This window comes from Rattus norvegicus, chromosome 2 (assembly GCF_021556685.1).
Source record: "Rattus norvegicus strain SHRSP/BbbUtx chromosome 2, alternate assembly SHRSP_T2T, whole genome shotgun sequence".
NCBI classification, from domain to species: Eukaryota; Metazoa; Chordata; class Mammalia; order Rodentia; family Muridae; genus Rattus; species Rattus norvegicus.
In genome coordinates, this window is record NC_141535.1 from 176919880 (window position 1) to 176938532 (window position 18653).

Here is an 18653-nt window from a genome sequence, read left to right on the forward strand (position 1 = left end):
TGGGGATAAAGGTATGCCTAGGACAGTGCACTGAAGGTGGGTGGGTGAGGTGTCCAACCAGTTCCTAAAGTTTTAAGTCCTTTGGAAAGCATGTGACCGGCACACTGACAGACTTCTCAGACATCATGGGATAATTATTACAAAGTGACTTGTTCCAACCAGTTGGTGAGTGGGAAGCTGGCCAATGTACGTGGGGCTCAACAGCCCCTTCTGCCTAAAAGCAGAAAGCAGAAGGTGACAATAGGAAGACCTGTCACTCTTCTTGGGGAACAATTCAGAGAAGGTTCTAAAGGCCTTTGCTTTCCTTCCTAGGAAGTCTCCTGCCTGTCCAAAGGTCATGGTGACAGGCAAGGAGCAGGTACCACGGGAAGACACGCTCTGCTGCTGCTCCGGTCTCAAGAGCTTACTAGGACTGTGAGCGACGGAGTGCCAGAGCATAGGCACAGTGGCCAGTCCACCATTGTCCTTGTTCCTTACAAGGAAGTCCTCTCCTTCCCCTTCAACCTTCCCCAAAAGAGCTATCTGGAGGGTCCTGTGTCCTGTTCGTTTTCAGCTTTCTACACCCCTGGCTCCGGCTGCCCCAGACTTGTAGGTCTCCACAGAAGCAGGGAGCCTGTAGGCCATCGTCCCAGGCAGCGGTGGCTGCCAGGTTACTGGAGCTCCCTAACACCTTTCATCACTGCCACTCCCATGCCACCCCATCCCAGGTTCCCATCCAGGCTCACTAAACCAGGTACCTGATTCTCGCTAGAGACAGCTCCATGTAGGAGGAGGCACGGATGGAGACAGAAGGCCCCAAAATGGCAGAGGCTGAGTTTCCCCCAAAACCTCCCAGTATCCTTTAGGGTTCACACTGTCCTAACACATGATAACCTCCTACCACCCTACCCCATTGCAAGAACTAAAAATGGCAAGAACAGCACTGTCCCATGATCCTCCACATGCCAGGGTCCCTCCCACCCAGCACAGCCCTACCTACCTCTATTACCACAGTGTAAATGCTGAAAGCAGTTTCTAAGATGGGCACTGTTTGCCTGATATGTTCAACGGGACATGGGAAGGAGTTGGACAAACTGCTCACTGAGATTCCCAGTCCTGGCTGTTGACTAATTTGGACAACAGCCAGTTATAGGAGGTAGTAAAGTCAAGGGTGGTCCTAGCAGCAGCTGGTGGGGTCTCACAGAAGCCGGAAAAGCAACACTGGTGCCACCCTCCAGAGGGGCAATACTTATCCAGGTGCTGCCTATGACTCCAGGGTGCTTTCTCTGGGGCTGGAAGTTTACGGGGGCAAGGGAGGCCTTACACAGGCAACCTTTAATTTCCCATTCTAGTAGGAGGTCTCTCCAGTCACCATGCAAAGATGCCCATGAGTTCATCTGACAGCTCAGATGTCTGTCACTTATGTCCTTTAAGCAGTCTGTGGCCTTGGGGCAAGGGGGAAGGGGCCCACCTTCCAGGCCTGTTCTGATTCTGTAACATGGTTCCCACTGGAATCCAGCCTGAGACTGTGAGCGCTGACTTCTCACCTAGCTCATGACCTTCACGGGTTCCTCCAATACCTCACCTTTCCCAAGTGAGAAAGGGAAGAGGAAAATCGAGGGGTATGGAGAATTCCGCACTGGCAGAAGGGAACCTGAAGCCCGGGTCTGGAGCCCTCTGAGGTACAGGATGGGAGACCAAGCTCCCAAGAGAGCTCCCCAACACTTCGAGTCCTCCCAGACCAGTGTCGTTCACTTAAGTGGGTGGGCGCCAAGTACTAGCCGCACTCTGCCGGAGTCTGAGCCCCTTATCCTACCTCCTCCTCTCCGATGACTTGGAGGTCACAGATAACTCTGTCTCTTTCTTGGCGCCTTCTCCAGCACCCTCATCGGGGTAGGTGGCTCTGTGATCTCTGGCCTCTACTTACCAGCCGTGGCCCCCACCATTGGCACTCCTGCCTGAACGAGCTCAGAGGGAAAGGAGAAGGCTCGACCACAAGGCAGCGGGTCCAGCCTCCAGGCTGGAGGACTATGTGTGAACGGAGGTGTGAAGCAGGCTTCAGTGGAGTGGGGAGAGATCCATCTTGCACCCAGTACTGAACCGCAGGGGTCACGGGGTGAGGAGCTGCAAATGAATGAGACCTCACTTGGAGCTGGGAGCTGAGTGGTCAGGGTGGAGGAAGGTAGTGGCAGTGTAGTTCTGGAAGAGAGGCTGCAGGAACATGCCGACGGTCCCAAAGACACAGACAAAGACAAAGATCCACAGGAACAGGCGGTCGATCACCATGGCAACGTATTTCCAGTCCTCCCTCACCTGGATGGAGGGAAGAGAGTGACCCAGATCTCAGTCTCACGATGTGGGAAGGGGTAGGAAAGTCCTTCCCACATATGCACACGCCCACTCCTCTCCCTCAGCAAACCCAGAGCAACTTTTCACAGCTCCGATCCTGCCTACTCTAAAGACTCTAATGCTCCCGCTGCTCCAGGGCCCACCCGAACCTATCAAATACGAGTCTATTTCATATTGCCTCCCACGCCCAAATTCAGACTTAGTAAGAACTCCAGCATGTCTTCTTAGTTCTCTCACCTCAAAAAAAAAAAAAAAAAAAAAAAAAACCTGGTAAACTCCTACACATATTTCAAAGCCCTAATTTCCTAATTGTCTATTAGTGAAACAATTAGTGGCTTCCCTGCTCCTTTTGTTCCCTAGCACTAGCCATCTCGGTATACCCTATTGTTTTAATCTGTATGTCTGGCCTTCCTCCAAACTTCAAACTCCTACATGAGAGGAACCCTGCTAGCATCAGGACAGTGCTCAGTAACTAAGAGCTGCTGTCTCTGGGGCTCTGTTTTTATGATAACTTGGAATACCCCATCCAACATCCTCACTCCTACACAGAGCCTGGAAGGTAAAAGTGGAGCCCAAGTGTTAAAACATCAGTCCAGGGGTTGGGGATTTAGCTCAGTGGTAGAGCGCTTGCCTAGCAAGCACAAGGCCCTGGGTTTGGTCCCAGCTCTGGAAAAAAAAAAAACATCAGTCCAAAAGGTTATAATCCCAGGGTCTGAGAACCATCTGCAGGGTCATAGGAAAGCCAGCTTCTCTTCCAGACTGAGTCCTGTTTTTTCCGTACGTGTTTCTCTGGGGTCCAGCCAGCTCACGGGATGGGAAGCAGGCAACTGTGCAGTTCATGTAGCTGCCAGCCAGCCTGTCGCTCACTCACTGAAGTCATTGTTGGGCCTGCCACAGACCTGCCATTCTGCAAGGCTCGGGGACACAACCAATGGACGAATCCTATGGTTTTCAGTCTCTTCAAGGAGACAGAGACAATAAACCGATGATTATACCCTGAGAGGGGATGGAAGACTAGGATGGAGACACAGAAGGAAGAGTAGCAAAGCACCCTGGGAAAGCCTCTTCCAGGAGATGACGCGTACAGCAAACTCTGCTAGGGAGGGAGGAAGCCCTGTTTCAGGTCCACACTGAAGACTTGGCAAAGCCAGCAGAACAGCAGCCCGGCCTGGCCTCTTTAAACTGTTTGTCCCATGAAAGGCAAAGAAAGCTGAGGGCGAACCAATGAGGCTCGGCAACTCAGTGCAGCTTGGGCTCCTAGGTGTGATGTCGGGCTTCGAGGAAGGATGCTACTGGGACAGCAGGAAAACCTTGAATGCGGACCGTATGGTGGTAAAAGTATTGATGCCGTTTCCAGAATCTGGTCTTCGAAGCCAGGCACTTCACTGTTATTTTGGTTGGCTGTCAATAGCATTTGGAACTCGAGGCCTTTCACACGATCACTGTGCATCTACACTAAGCCCCACTCCCAGCCTGAAGCTGAGGCATGCAGGGCACCATGCCTGACATCCGAGTGTTTGGGATTCGAGGTTGCGTGTTTACTTTTAAAGAATGGAGCCAAATAATAACAGTAATAGGTTTGGGTTTTGACTTGAGGGGGTGAGGTGGAAGAAAGTGTGATATCATAAGTTTGATGAGATTTAGCACCATTGTGGGAACAAGCCTGAGCAAGTCCATAGGGCTTTTTCTAGATTGGAGTAAGGGCTGGGGTCCCAGACAGAAGGGGAAACTAAAGTATTAGTTGAACTCGGTATTCCCCTCTCCCTGTTTCCAGACTGAAATAGAACCAGTGTTCCCACTAATGCCTTGGGCTGTAACCTCAAACTGTGAGGCCCAACAAAGTCTGCTTCCCTGCATCTGCTTTCCTGGAGGATTTTTGTCACAGCAATGAGAAAGTAACTAAACAAAGGTTGTTCCCAGTGCAGGGACCCAGATGCAAAGCCTCCAGGGCAGGAAAGAGCTTGGCTTGCTAGAGACAACTGAGTGATAAGCTAGTGACCCAAGCAAGGGACTGTGTCACCAGCCTGGGGCTGTGGGCTATTCAACAGTGGCATAGGAAGCTGAACAGGGAGGCAGTTTGGAAATTCTCCCGGTCCACACAAAAGTTGACAGAGCCCAAGGACAAGGGTGTTAGTGTGAAGGTGACAGAAAAAAGACAAGCAGGGAATCATGTTGGAGGTGGTACTCCCAGGACAGGAATTCTGGTAACCTCAGTGGTGAGAACTGAGAGAGAGAGAGAGAGAGAGAGAGAGAGAGAGAGAGAGAGAGAGAGAGAGTAAAAGGATCATCCAGGCTTCAGTCTGAACTACTTATCCCATGGTGATGCCATTTACAGCAAGACAGAGAAGCTAGGGGCAAAATAGGGCCGGGTTGGGGGTGTAGATCAAGCGCTAGGTTTTGGATGTGTTGAGTTCTAGAGGCCTCTGAGGCATCCAAGTGGGTCACTGCACCTCAGCACCTGACTTGAAATGTAGGCTCCATGGTGGACTGCAGCAGAGACGGAGGCCAGTGATCCAGCAGCAGAGACGGAGGCACCCTGCACCTCAGCTGCCTCACCTCCAGTCTCAGCCTCTCTCCCTTCCTCTGAACTATACGATGTTCCCTCTCCCATGCTTGTCTGCTGCCCAGGGGAGAAGCTGTCTGAACTCAGTTCCCAACACAAACCACAGTGCTTGCCCTTTATCCTTCCCCAGCCGGAATGGCAGAGTCCCAGAGGAAACCTTGCTGGTCACTATGGCAACAACTGAGCCTTGGCTTAGAACCAGTCAGGTACCTGAACACTGATCTCAGAGAAGACCAGATGGTACCCAAACTGGGGGGGCAGGATGCTAACTCATCCTCATCGCACCTTCCCCCAACTCCTGGCTTAGTCTCGAGGAATCTCCTTCTGGGAAGACTGCAGAGAAGGCCAGAGCTGGGTGTGCAGAAAGAGGGCGAGAGTGTCTAGCCCTGGCTTTTATCCACCCCGTTTCTATAAATATTTCATTAGACTCTTTTCAAGGCCCAGGACAGTAGAAATGGGATATTGATTTTTTTTTTCGGAGCTGGGGATCGAACCCAGGGCTTTGCGCTTCCTAGGCAAGCGCTCTACCACTGAGCTAAATCCCCAACCCCGGGATATTGATTTTAAATTCTACTTTCTCTGCTGGGACCAGTCCCATGGAACCTCTAAACTTTTCCTTTTCCTATCTGTCATCATCCCCGTCCTCAATTCTGTCCACTCTGTGGTCCACAAGGACTCATCTCCATTTGCACTAAGAACAGCAGCACATTAACAACTTTGAAGTGTTCATGTGAGCTAACTCGGTGACACCCTCAGACCCAAAAGAACTCCCTGCCCTAAGGTTCCTAGTCACCTCTTTCACACTAACTATGCCTTAACTGACATATCTCACCCTGAGTACTAGTCCTCTGGGAGCTACAAGGTCATCTGGTACAGACACCGGCAAGCCAATCTGGAAGCCTACCCTACCGAGTCCACCTCAACCATGTTGCCTCTCCCCTGTACCCTTGCTTTGTGACCCTAAGTGACACCTACTGCCCGCACGCAGGGGTCCCTGCTCCCGACATGCCTATTTTGCACTTGGTACTCACACTCTGGTCATCATCCTCACTTCGCATGTGGTCCGCAATGAAGCGTACGCCATCCACTGCTTCCCGGAGGCCACAGCTGCATGGCCCCACAGAGCGCCCCGGGCCGGCTGCAGTGGGCTCAGCTCGGAAAGCCCCAGCCAAGCCCTGCACTGATGCAGGGTTGACAAAGCAGGTACATGGGTCAGCCGCAGGACCTTCACGGAAGAAAAGCGCGCCTGCGCCCTCACGCTCTCGCTGGCGCCTCCTCAAGCGCAGACGCTGACGTGCACAGCGGTGGCGTGGCTGCTGCAGGAAGAGCAGGGTGGGCAGCTTCTCCAGGAAGACCACCTTGACCCAGGGGGCCATGGTGTGCGTGGTAGGCGAGCGGTGGTGCACATTGAGCACACACACGCTGGTGACGATGGAGAAGGTGACTAGCACCATGGTGAACATGAGGTACTTGCCCACCAGCGGTACATCGAGGGAGGTGGGAGGCACAATCTTGGAGATGAGCAGCAGGAACACCGTGAGTGCTAGCAGCACAGAAATACAAAGTGTCATCTTTTCACCACAGTCTGAGGGCAGGTAGAAGACCAGGATGGCCAGCGAGGTGATGAGTACGCAGGGGATGATGAGGTTGATAGTGTAGAAGAGTGGTTTGCGACGAATGATGAAGTCATAGGTGATGTCCACATAGGTGGAGTCGTCTGGGTTCTCGTTGCGTCGGCCTGGCAGTGCGATGATGTCCCACTCCCCGCTGGGTGTGAAGTCATCCAGACTGGCCACATCACTTTTGAGCACCAGGTCAATCTCAGTACGGTCGTAGGTCCATGAGCGAAACTTCATGGTGCAATTCTGCTGGTCAAATGGGAAGTGCTTCACCTCAATCTTGCATGCACTCTTGTAGATGGCAGGTGGTAGCCAAAAGATGCTGCCATCATAGGAGACCACAGCATTGGAATAGAAGGAGACTTCGTACATGCCGTCAGCACTGCCAAGGAATGGGGCAGTCAGCCCTGGCTTGAGGGTCTGAATCCCACTCATCTACCCAGCAAGAAGGACCCAGGCTGGGAGTCCCCATCTAATGCACTGAGATGGCCCAGAAATCGAGATAGGGTGGGAATGTATATAGGTTGGTAGTAAGAATGGGTCTCCTCCTGGTCAGGAGGCATGCATATTCATTCAGTGGTTAAAGAGAATGATGGGGGAGGAGCACCTCTGCTACTTGTCCCACATCATTTAGGCTGATTAGTGCTCATGAGAGTGAAGAGGAGAGGGAGCTGGAGAGGCCAGGGCAAGGAGCCCCAAGCAATGAAAGGGTGTGGGAGAGTTTTGTGCCTTAAAGGGAAGAAGATTCACTGAAGGGAGCAGAACAGAATCTAGGTGAAACTAGGACCATAAGTTCTTTCTCACCACCCAGACTTCCAGAAGTTCTCATTCTTAGATCAAGTTAGGCACTGAGAACTGTCAGTCTTCAATATCCTTACCCCCAGCAATCTAAGTGGCTGGAAGGAGCCGGTCAAGGTCCAAGTCACCATAACTGTCTACACTGCATCCCAATGGTTGGGTCTGTCTGTGTAGATATGCCTGCCTACCGCCTGCTAAGAGAAAGCCCACTCCCTTTCACAACAGCATGTTTATCTTGTATTCCCACCTGCCGTGATCTGATCCCCTCCCGAGCACACCCTCTGGACTTCCCTAACCTTCCTATCACTTCAGGGTCACCTACTTGTTGTATAGAACCACATCTGGGAGCCAGATGTGTTTGGAAGGGAGCCGGACTTTCTTCATATTGTCGAAGTCCTCAGGCTTCCATGTGAGGCGGTAATCTTCCCACTCCTGGGAAAGGGAGAGAACAAGGCAGTACTAACCTCCAGCCCCAAGAGGAGCCCAAAGTCAAGGAAAGGGACCAAAGAAAACTCATATGGTTAGCCTTCTCTGCACAGTGACTTCTCTGCCCAGACATTGGTCACATGATGATACTTCTTCGTTTAACTTGCAGAGCTAAGCCAGAACATTAGACTAAACGTTTACAGATGTGAAGTGAATCTTGGGAGTTGAACAGCTATGGTAGTGAATAGACTAATCCCAGCACTAGTGAGGTGGAGACAGACAGATCTCTGTGAGTTCAAGATCACTCTGTTCCACCTGTTCCAATTTAGCAGGACCACACAGTGAAAAGAGATTCTAAATGAGTTGATTAGTTACAGTGCTGGTGAGTGGCCCAAACAAGGATTCAAATTCAACTATTCAGGACTCCTCTCTGAAGGAGGGAAGGGAGGAGGGGATGTGGGTAGGAAATAGCACTGACCTGGGTCAGCCAGACATTGGTGGTCATGATCTGCTCCCGCTCGTGCTGCAGGGAAACAGGGTAGCTGCTGAGAAGATGCTCCAACCCAAGCCCTCAGACCTGCCACCACCCTATTAAGGTCTCTTCCACCCTGGAAGCACTTAAGAAAACTTGGGCATTAAACCTTTCTGGCTGGGCTGACTTCTGTAGCTGGACAGAGTTCAAGACCCACACTTACCACACTAATGAGCTGAGCCAATGATACCATGAGCTGTACAGTCACCAGCTCAGAGCCGTTAGTAGCTGGACGAATCAGCTTGTTATAGCGGGAGGGATCTAAGAGATGCTCCACTAGCCGCTCCTCTGTGTCAGTTCCCAAAACCCCTGGGCAAGGGAAAACAGGAAGTGAGTAAACAGAAGGGCTCAGAAAGGCCCACCTACTTAAAAGTGGGGCGATTGATCAGTTAGAACAGCCTGAAAGTCATAGCCTCTTACAGCCCTGTGCTTTAAGGATATTGTAAAATTTTCAATTATGCCACAGAGCCATGGAACCAGCAGATTGTCTTTCATAGATAAGTCCCTCTCTCAGACCACACCATGAGTTCAAACAGCTCCAGAGAGACACTATTCTACAAGGATTAATAGAGACTTGTTTTCCCCCAAAACGTGTCAGAGGGACAAAGCTTGAAGTTCTGCCTCCATGGGTTGAAATAGGATAGTGGGGCTCCTGACCTATGGGTACAAGCTTCTACCCTCTTGTGTTGTCGTTCTATTGTGCATTGCCTTGTTCTGACCCCTCTCCTCATCCTTCCCCTTCTGTGCCTCTGCACAAAGCCCCCTCTTCTGGACACCTTACAAATTGCCTCAGTCAGGCATTTTCTACTCTTCCAAGTTCCCCGACCCATCCTACAAAGAGATGGGAAGTCACCCCCTCTCCCTTTCCTGCCTTGTCCCCCTCTATGAGGTGACCCATATCAGGACCCTAATGAAGGGAGTGGGAAACGATGGGGAGCCAGGAGCTTAGAGGAAGGTGTTAACTCAGGTCATAAAAACTCAGACGTTAACTCAACCCTCTTATCATTTCAGAATCCTCTTCTTCCTTCCTTTTTGTGCTCATTTGCTTCCTCCCTGCAATGGTCAGGTTTCCACCTCTCCCAGGCTTCTCGCCTGCGCCTGCGCCTGGGTCTTCCTTCCAGATCAGTTTTCCAGAGGCTCCCTGCCGACCCTGGAGTCTCTCCCCATCCCCCAGCAGGCTCCTCCGCCCCTAAAGAATCCCTCGTTTCGTCTTTGTCCTAGCAGGAGTGACAGAGCTTGGTGTTCTGAGCCACTAGCTGAGGCAGTGGAACCTGGCCGGCCAGTTCTTACCTGAGCACAGCCAAAGAAGGCTGAAGCTGAACAGCGCCATTGAGTTGGAGTGCCCGGCCATGCAGCCAGCATAGCGCGCAGCCTCTCGGATACTAGGGCTGCGGGTCGAGCGCTGTCCGTGGTGCTGAAGCCGCGCAGCCGCCTGCTCCCGGGTGGGGCTCGCGGCCTCCAGGTCTAAAGTGCTCACTGAACGGGCAGTTCCTGCAACGAGGGGAGGTCCCGGCTTCTTGCCGGTCCCGGTTGCTCTTCCAAGGAACACAACTGGGACTGCGAGGGGAGGAGTCTCCGCCCCGGAGGCGGAAGCGCGGGATCCCAGGGAAAAAAAGGTGGTCCCTGGGAGAGGACCTTTGACTGGGCCTGCCTAGGTGGGGTGTGCGTGATATGGTGAGATGAAAGCGACCGACTGCTCAAATGCTCCGAAGTTGGGGCACAACATGGAGAGGTTTGAGCAGGACTGGGAGGGTGTGAGAGTGGGAGGGAGACAAGTAGGTCAGGGCTCTCTGTGTGGGGGGTGGGTTGGGGGCGTTTCTGTCTTCCTCTATGCTCTTACCCAAAGTAATGATTCTAGTCTTCTGGAAAGCTAGGGTTGTGGCAGAGAATATGCATGTTAAGACCTTGAACAAAGAAGCCGGGAGCAGGGTACTGGCAAATTTCTCTGGAGTTTTGGAATAGAGTCCTTTCACCTGCCCTTTTCTCTGCTTCCATAAGCTCAGACAAGGCCAAGATTCCCCTCCTGGGGAATCTAAGCTAGATAGGTCTAGACCTCTTGAAAAGAAGGTAGCCTTGAAAGTTCTGAGATCTGCATAAGCAACCAATATCAATGGTTCCTTCCACGCTGTGTTCTGGGGAGATCAGGGACCGTTTCACAGAGAAAGAATGAAGCTAACACAAAAAGAGCAAAGATGAGAGGTGTCAAAACTCAATGACATCTTTGATCTTGAAAGCCCTGAACTTTTAGCTACTGAGCCCATAAAAGACCTCTTTTTTCTTAGTGGATCAGTGGTCACTTTCAACCAAAAAGATTTCTATCTGAAGCAGACTCAGCAGACAGCAAGGCTTCTCTTCATCTCATCAATGCCTGTGTCTCAGCTCCACATCCAGCTATTGACAATGTCTTTAAGATCCTTGACTATTTAACCCCTCCCAGCCCTCAGTCTTTTAAACACGTAGTTCTCTCCAGTTCTTTTATCACCCGCATCGTCCCTAACTACCTTCTACTTAAACTTGAGTGTTTTCATGAATTTAAGTTCCTCAGGGAAGCTGTGACTGACAAAAGATTGAGTTCATTTGGCACCTTGCTAGACTCTTCTAGAATGGAATCCTTCTACAGCAGCCACTGCCTTTACAATCAGAGTATGAACTGGTGTAGGGCCTGGCTTGAGATAGGGACTTAACAGAAAACCTTGTGATGCATGATAGACATTCTGAATATGTATAATAAGTTCAGGCAGAAGCAACTTATCTAACAAATGTCCAATGCCGTCACCATCCAGGCGACAGTGATGCAACTTGGTGACATAATGCTTGCCTGGCATGTACAAAGCCTTAAATTCAATCACCAGCATGGGAGGAAAAGGGCTCAGAGAAGAGCTTGAGGGGAAAGGGACAAAGCACAAGAGAGGAAGCAAGATGACAGGGAGGGGAACAACCACAGTGCATGTGGAAGTGAATTTAAATCTATGTCATAGGTCCAGGGCAGGGTATGTGTGTGTAATAATTAATTTAGAAAGAGATATAAACACCAAGAAGTGAAGCCTAGGGGGGGTTGGTGATTTGGCTCAGTGGTAGAGCACTTGCCTAGCAAGCGCAAGGCCCTGGGTTTGGTCCCCAGCTCCAAAAAAAAAAAAAAAAAAAAAAAAGAAGTGAGCTCAGAATTGCAGAATTGTTTGGCACAGAGGAGGTGATGGTCAAAAATAACTTAGTTCCAGTAAAATAGACCACACTGTGCTGACTGCTCTAGGAGAGACATATAAAAGGACTTCGGAGGCTGGGAACAGGGAAGGCAACAGAGACTGGATAGGACACAAGTGAAAGCGGAGCTGAGCTATAAGGCAAGGCTAGCTCACGTATTCTACATCTGAGACAGCATCTCCAGGGGATGCGGCATGATGGCAGAAGGCTGACAATGTCTTTTGTTACTCAATTTCCTGGAGTGCTTACTCTTCCTGATGGTGGGCTGAAGGCTACTCCCCTTTTGGTGACACACTTAGCGAACCATTCATTGCCTTCTAGATGGCAGACTTCTACATCCGCTACCTTCTACATGACAGGCTTGGGGAGTGGGTCATTCACCTTTCTTTTGGATGACTGGTTAGGGGTGGGGCATTGACCATCTAAATTATGGGTTTATGAGGCGGGCACTCAGTTGTCTAAAGCCTGAGGAGGTAACCTATTCACCTCCTTCTTCTCAAATCTTCAATTTTTTGCTTTGAGTTTACTTCTAGCTTGGCAAGTAATGAATCAACAGAGAAAAGCCACAAGTTACAAAGGAGAGTGGGACACCTCCCTCTTCACCCGTACCCACACACCTTTGTACTCCCCAAGAAGACAGGTGGGAGGAGACATAGAACCATACAGGGTTGGGACAAACACAGAATTATCGAATTATCAGCCCTGACACACACACACACACACACACACACACACACACACACACACACACACATATGAGGGTGACTAAGCAGAGTTCTAGTGCCCCTAATTACAAGGAATGTTTTCTCCTGAAGACATTAAAATTAATATATTTCCTTTATTTGAAGTGCTTTGCATTTTAAATTTTTGCTACCACAGTAATATTTGTGTTCATGAAGACCAACTTTAAAACACAAAGTAGCAAAGAGGATTCAAAATCATGCCTCCAAAGAGACAAAACTATGTATCTACAAATATTTAGGTATATCAATCACAGAGAAGTATAATCAGCATATCTGGATACACTATCCTGATAGAAACGCCCAGATTTTGTGTAAAGGAACAATTATCAATGGCCAGGTGCTTCTCCCTGTCACTATTCCTCCTCTTCAAGGACAAGAGACCCCTTGTCTCTTCAAGTACTGGGGCTGGAGAATGTCTGTGTTTAAGAGCACTGGCTGCTCTTCCAGAGGTCTCCAGTTTGGTTCCTAGCAACCACAGCTCACAACCACCTGTAACTCCAATTTCAGGGGGCGGAATGTTCCTTCTGGCCTCCACAAACATTGTACCCATTGATACAGATACACACACACACCACACATGTACATGCAAGCAAGCACTCATATGCATAAAAAATTCTGAAACTAGTTATTGGAAATTATTACATAATAGTATGAATGCAAACAGTACATTTTATAGTGTGTGTAATTTATCATAATTTGTTTTTGCTTTTTTGAGACAGAGTTTCATGAAGCCTCGGCTGATCTCAAGTCCCGGCTGGCCTTGAGCTCCTGATCCTGCTGACTCTAACTACCAAGTTTTGGGATTCCAGGCATGTACCACCATATCCAGACACAATTTTTTTTTTAGACAAAAAAAAAAAAAAAAAAAAAAAAAAGAGCTGACTGCCATTCTGACTTCTAATAGCACAAGTCAACTTTGCCTGCTGTACTTTATATGGAATCATAATCTTTTTGTCTGTTTTATTGCCATTATGTTGAGAATCATGGATGTTGTTTTTTTACTCTTCACAGCTGGAGTGTTCCAATGTGTGACTATATCATCACTTACCCATCCCACTCTTGATAGACATTTGATTTGTTTCCTATTTAAAACAATTAAAATAGCACTACTTTTTAAAATAAATTTTGATCATTTAAATAAATAAGAACATTTATTTAAAATAGCATTCATGTCTGTTTTGTTATTGTTTTGTTTTTCAAGACAGAGTGTCTCTGTCCAGCTTTGGTTGACCTGGAACTCATTCTGTAGACTGTGCTGGCTTCAAATTCGGAGATCTGCCTGTCTATTTCCTGAGTGCTGAGTGTATACCACCACTGTTCAGCTGTCATATTGGGCATACAAATACATACATAAAACATACATTTTAGACATTGTGCGAAGAGAAGCAAAGTGTGCTATACCTTTGTAATCATCCTTCATCCATTATTTCACAAGTCTCTCTCCATCTGGGTAACTATTCTTGGATCCGATTTATTGGTGGTATACAATAGGGATTGCACATGCTCAGCAAGTCCTCTGTTGTAGTGTAATTCATCTTGTGTGCCTGGGCCTTTAAAGGATCCCCAGTTGCTAATCACCTGACCTTTCAAGAATTCTTAGCTGTTAGAACTGCTTGATCCTATGATCTTCAGTGTTGGGTGCCTCTTGGATTTCTGGGAACAGGAGAAGGAAAAAAAAAGCCAGCTGAGGCTGAGAAAGAGCACTGGACTAGCAGAGGGAGAAGACAAGGCAGTTGAACATAAATTGGACTAACAGTGTAAGAAGACAGAAGACAGTTGGTAGCAGCTGAGCCAGGAGAAGCTAAGCTGAGCAGATAGGCTAGAACAGTTGTTATAGTTTGGAGTTGCCAGTACTGAGAAAAACCGAGAGAAGGGACTCTACACATACTGTTGGGGAACTGAGGGAGGAACGGTTGGGAGAAATCTTTGAAGGGGCTGAGTTAGAAATTGGGAGGAGGGCTTCTAAGTTCCTGCTCAAATGGAAGGGTATCCTGGGACTCCAAAGCCCAGGAACTGCACAACTCTAATGTGGGACAGTGTCCCAAGGGCAGGGCATCCTAAGACTTGGGAGCCCAGGGACCACACAGCTCTGAGAGGAAACCTTCTTAGCAGAGACATTGCAGTTCCCATGGGAGGGGATCCCCAGCTGAGCTGAAGAAATCAGGAACCTCAGTCCTGCTCCTCTTCTTTTTTTTTTTTTTTTTCTTTTTTTCGGAGCTGGGGACCGAACCCAGGGCCTTGCGCTTCCTAGGCAAGCGCTCTACCACTGAGCTAAATCCCCAACCCCTCTGCTCCTCTTCTTTAATTCTTCCCTTGTCTTCATTGCTTCTTGGCCTATGAGAGAGTCACACCAGGAAGCAAATATCATGAAAGAGATTGGAAGTATAAATCCAGGAGGAAGGACAAATCCAGAGGTGGCTTCCGGAAATGGACCCCAGAGATTGAACAAAGGGCAGGATTTCTCAGGGGGTGGAACTTTTCTGGGCAGATTTCCAGTGTGAAGATTGGTGGGATTTCACATTCTAAACTTGGAGAACTCAAGATTGGTGGGTTTTCCCATTGAGGAATTGGTAGGGTTTTTCCCATCCCCTTTTCCCTGTATTGGGCCCATGAGCTGCTTGGGAGGTTAGTGAGGAGGGGCCACCACTGTGGACAGCTAGCTCCTGCAGTAACCTCTTCCTTTGATGGTATTTCATAATGGCCACAGGCTGAGGCAGGAAAGAGGGTATTGCCACAGTTCCTGTGGTAATATCTCATGACGGCAAGTTGAGGAGGTGTTGTGTTGCTGCCATTTTGAAAACGTGTGGTGGTATGATAAGGCAGCCACAGGCTGGGAAGAAGGGCCACAGCTTTGACAGTGCACCACTCAGCAATTACAAGGCTGGCAGGAAGTTAAGAGAACTAGTTACTGTTTGTAAGAAAAGGAGACATTAGAGGGAAAAAAAAATTTATACTCTACCACTGATAACCCTACAATCCTATTTCTTTTTCCATTTTTTTTTTTTTAAATACAGGTTCTGTGTAGCCTGGGCTGGCATCAAATTCATGATCTTCCTGTCTCAGAATCCTGAGTACTGCTGGGTCCTCTCCTTTGTTTTAGAATTTACGCCTTCCTTTGCAACCTCCTTCCACTTCAGAACCAAATCTTGGTTTCCCACAAAGCTGAGCTCTGTTAGTGCTGCTACTGATATTTGCTACTGATATAGTGCTTCCACAGCTTAAGGCTCTATTGACCTTTCGGTCTTCCCGGTTCTTACAATAAGCTCAAATCCCTAATGCTCCAAAATCCGGTCTTTGTCTGCCCTACCTCCATCATTCTCCTCTGTACTAGACCAATTATTCTGTTCTTTCAATTTGCTACATCTTTCCTTAAAACCTTTGTGTGCCATTGTGATGGTTAAGGAAATTATAATCTGTACCAGGTGCCTCCTTGGTGTCTATTGGCCTCTGCCCTAAATTTCTGAAAGATGAACTAGTAAACTCCACAGAATGGTGTAACTGCTGTGAGATGATCAACAGCTTGCTCCGGCTTCTGTAAACCTGCTTATCACTGTATACAGAGGCATCTCCTTCATAGCTGTGAACAAGGGGAAAGAGACAGCACCTCACATAGCTGAGGGGATTTAAGTAGTTTCCTACACAGCTACAGGTTCCACTCCACAGAAGCAAGATAATTGCCATCTCCATCTTCAAAAATCCTTTCCTTAACCTCTTGCTGGTAGCATGCCTTTGATTTGGCTTTAAGGCCGTCACCCTACTTGGAGTTTTCATAAATCTGGCTAATTACAACTTGAATTGAGTTCTTCCCCTTTCCTCACACTCTATAACTTGGGACTTGTCAGCTCTTGCTCCACCCGTTCTACTCACTCTTCAGAAATTGGTGTTATTTCTTCAGAACTCCTTTCCAGATCTCCAGTGTTCTCTGAGGCACTTACTACAACTAAAAGTCAGTGCTTGAGTGTCTGTCTATGCATTATATGTCTGGTTTTCAAAGTTTTTATTTATTGTTGGGGGCAGGGCAAAGGCCATGGCATGGTGTGTGAAGATCAGAGGACAGCTTTGTGGAGTCTACGCTCTTCAACCTTTGTGGTACCCAGGATTAAACTCAAGACACTAGGCTTGCGTGGCATCTGGCTGGCCCAAGTGTCTGATCTACTGTCAGGCTGAACAGAAATGTGAAAGGACTGAATCAGTTTCATTCAATGCTGTTTCTTCAGTGTACCACACAGAAGGTGCTCAGTAAATATTTGTTCATTTCCCACATTTAACAAGTCAGTTGGTTTTGTAGATTCTGTCTTTATAATTTCTATTTTCCTTAATATGAAGTTCATGAGGGCAGGTAGTTTTTAACCACTTGCCTCCGCATTCACTAAGTAAATATATCCACTTCATTTCCAGTTCAGGGGGATACCACACTCATGCCCAATTATTTTAGATGATTGCACATGAAGCTTATCAGCAACTGAAAGCTATCTTAGCCAGAGAGCTGAGATGCTGAATGAAGTAGCAACAGAAGGCATCATGCCCCACTGACCTTGACTTCTGGGTTCCTCTGGGAGGTGGAGATGTGGCTTACCAATCTGCAATATTGTCATGGTTTCTTCCAAATAAACCCCATATGGAATGTAGCTCAACGACAAAGCCTAGCAGGATGAGGCCCTGGGCTCAATCTTCAGGACAATATGTAAATGTATACATTTAAAACTTGTATATGGGTTTGGGGACGTGGCTCGGTGGATAAGAATTCTTGCTTTTGCAGAGGACCCAGGTTTCAGTTCCAAGCACTCACAAGCTTCTTGAAATCATCTTTACCTCCAGCTCCAGAGGACCCAATGCCCTCTTCTGGTTCTGTGGACACCAGGCACACATGAACCTATGTGCATGCAAAATATGCACACACACACACACACACACACACACACACACACACACACACACACACTGCTTTCATATAAAGCTCCTCAGGCCTGGTGCAAGAACATATAATTTCAGTACTTGAAGGCTGAGAGGAAGACCTCAAGTTCCAGTGCCTTGGGTAAGGGCTAAAGGTCACGTGGTCTGAAAAGTTCTAAAAGGAAGCATGTGGGGCTGGCAGAATAGAGGAGTTGAGCAAGGTAGTGCATGCTTGCCTATATAAGCACTGGGAAGTTGAGACAAGAGAATGAAATCCAGGCCAGCCTGGGCTATACAGCAAGACCCTGACAATAACAAAAGAAATAAAGGAAGCAGGCAAGCAGACAAAACAGGGTAGAGGACATGGAGACAGACCCAGAAGTTCTGCTCAGTAGCTATAGATTCTGACCTTTATCTATAAAATAGGGGTTAAAATGCTCACCTTGCAATGGCGTTAAGAGGGTTAGGAATATTTGCTCAATATTCCTGGCTCAGGGAATGCTTGATAAATTAGACTTTTTATACTTAACTCTTTTTGTGTGTGATGAGGGGGGTGTCAAATTCAGGGCTTCTACTTTCTAGGCAAGCGTTCTACCACATCACCAGCTCTTATTAGTTATTGACCAAGGCAGGAGTTTACTAAGTTATCCAGGTAGGTCTTGACTTCTGACTCTCTTGGTAGTTGGGACTACAATCCTGTACTGCTAGGACTGGCTTACCCCGGTATTTTATGCTTCCAGCTTGTGGACATAGGCACAAAGATGGTATGCAGGTAAATGTTCAGGCTGCTCCCATCACAAGAAAACCAGCATCCCCTCCACCACCACCCACCAAGGCTCAAAGAACACTAATTTCTTTAAACATCCAGAGTTGAACTTGGCCAATTAAAGCTTTCTGCTAGCATCATGGAGTGTATCAGTAGCCCAGCACCAAGGTACAGTCAGCTTCCAACAAACATAAAGGTGGTGACGGCGGTCAGGCCAATGGCTCACAAGGTGAATTGGCTCCAAAGCTATCAGGCCTTACAACAGGCTGGCACCTGCAGTTTGCAGCGCTGGCTTTCAGGACCCTCCGTTGTCCTTTGTGATAGTGCCACCTAGTGGAAACGACGAGGTAGTGCCACAAATTTCAAGTCCTGGTCAGGATCAGTGCGACGAGGTGGGAGGATGAATAGTAAGTAGTAGGTCAGGTCGGCAAGGGTGTCTTCTATTCAATCCCTAGGTTAGTACTCTGCACTCACAAAAACGAACTCCAGTGATTCTTTCTCCCCAAACATAACTGACCAGAGACCATACTCGACACCAGTAACCTTGCACCGAGTCTTTGGGAACAGGCTAAGGAGGCCTCGCTGTCTTGTACAGAGCCATTGTTCTGATGGAGAAACTGAGGCTCAGTAGAAGCGTAGATAACCCAAGGTCACACGCCGTACGGGAACCGCAGGGAGATCCAAGTCAATTTCTCCGACCACTCACCGGGCTCGCCGCCGCAGACGCAGAGGCAGGCGACGCGGCCCGACGACCGCCATGGGGGATACAGGACGGACACCGCTA

General features: G+C 48.5%; 1 protein-coding gene and 1 long non-coding RNA gene across 2 annotated transcripts; one reads left to right on the plus strand and one right to left on the minus strand.

Annotated features, from left to right (window-relative positions):
- Nucleotides 1-1615: 1615 nt before the first annotated feature.
- On the minus strand, nt 1616-9806 carry Chrnb2 (cholinergic receptor nicotinic beta 2 subunit). The gene is given in 6 exon segments (NM_019297.2): nt 1616-2292; nt 5923-6892; nt 7631-7740; nt 8213-8257; nt 8430-8575; nt 9557-9806. Coding segments are annotated over 6 exon segments (1503 nt in total). The 5' UTR covers nt 9618-9806; the 3' UTR covers nt 1616-2121.
- A 64-nt stretch (nt 9807-9870) lies between these two features.
- Nucleotides 9871-13371, plus strand: LOC147996357 (uncharacterized). Its single transcript, XR_015676440.1, has 2 exons — nt 9871-9998; nt 12930-13371. It is a non-coding gene; the product is annotated as an uncharacterized LOC147996357 (long non-coding RNA).
- The last annotated feature ends 5282 nt before the right edge of the window (nt 13372-18653 follow it).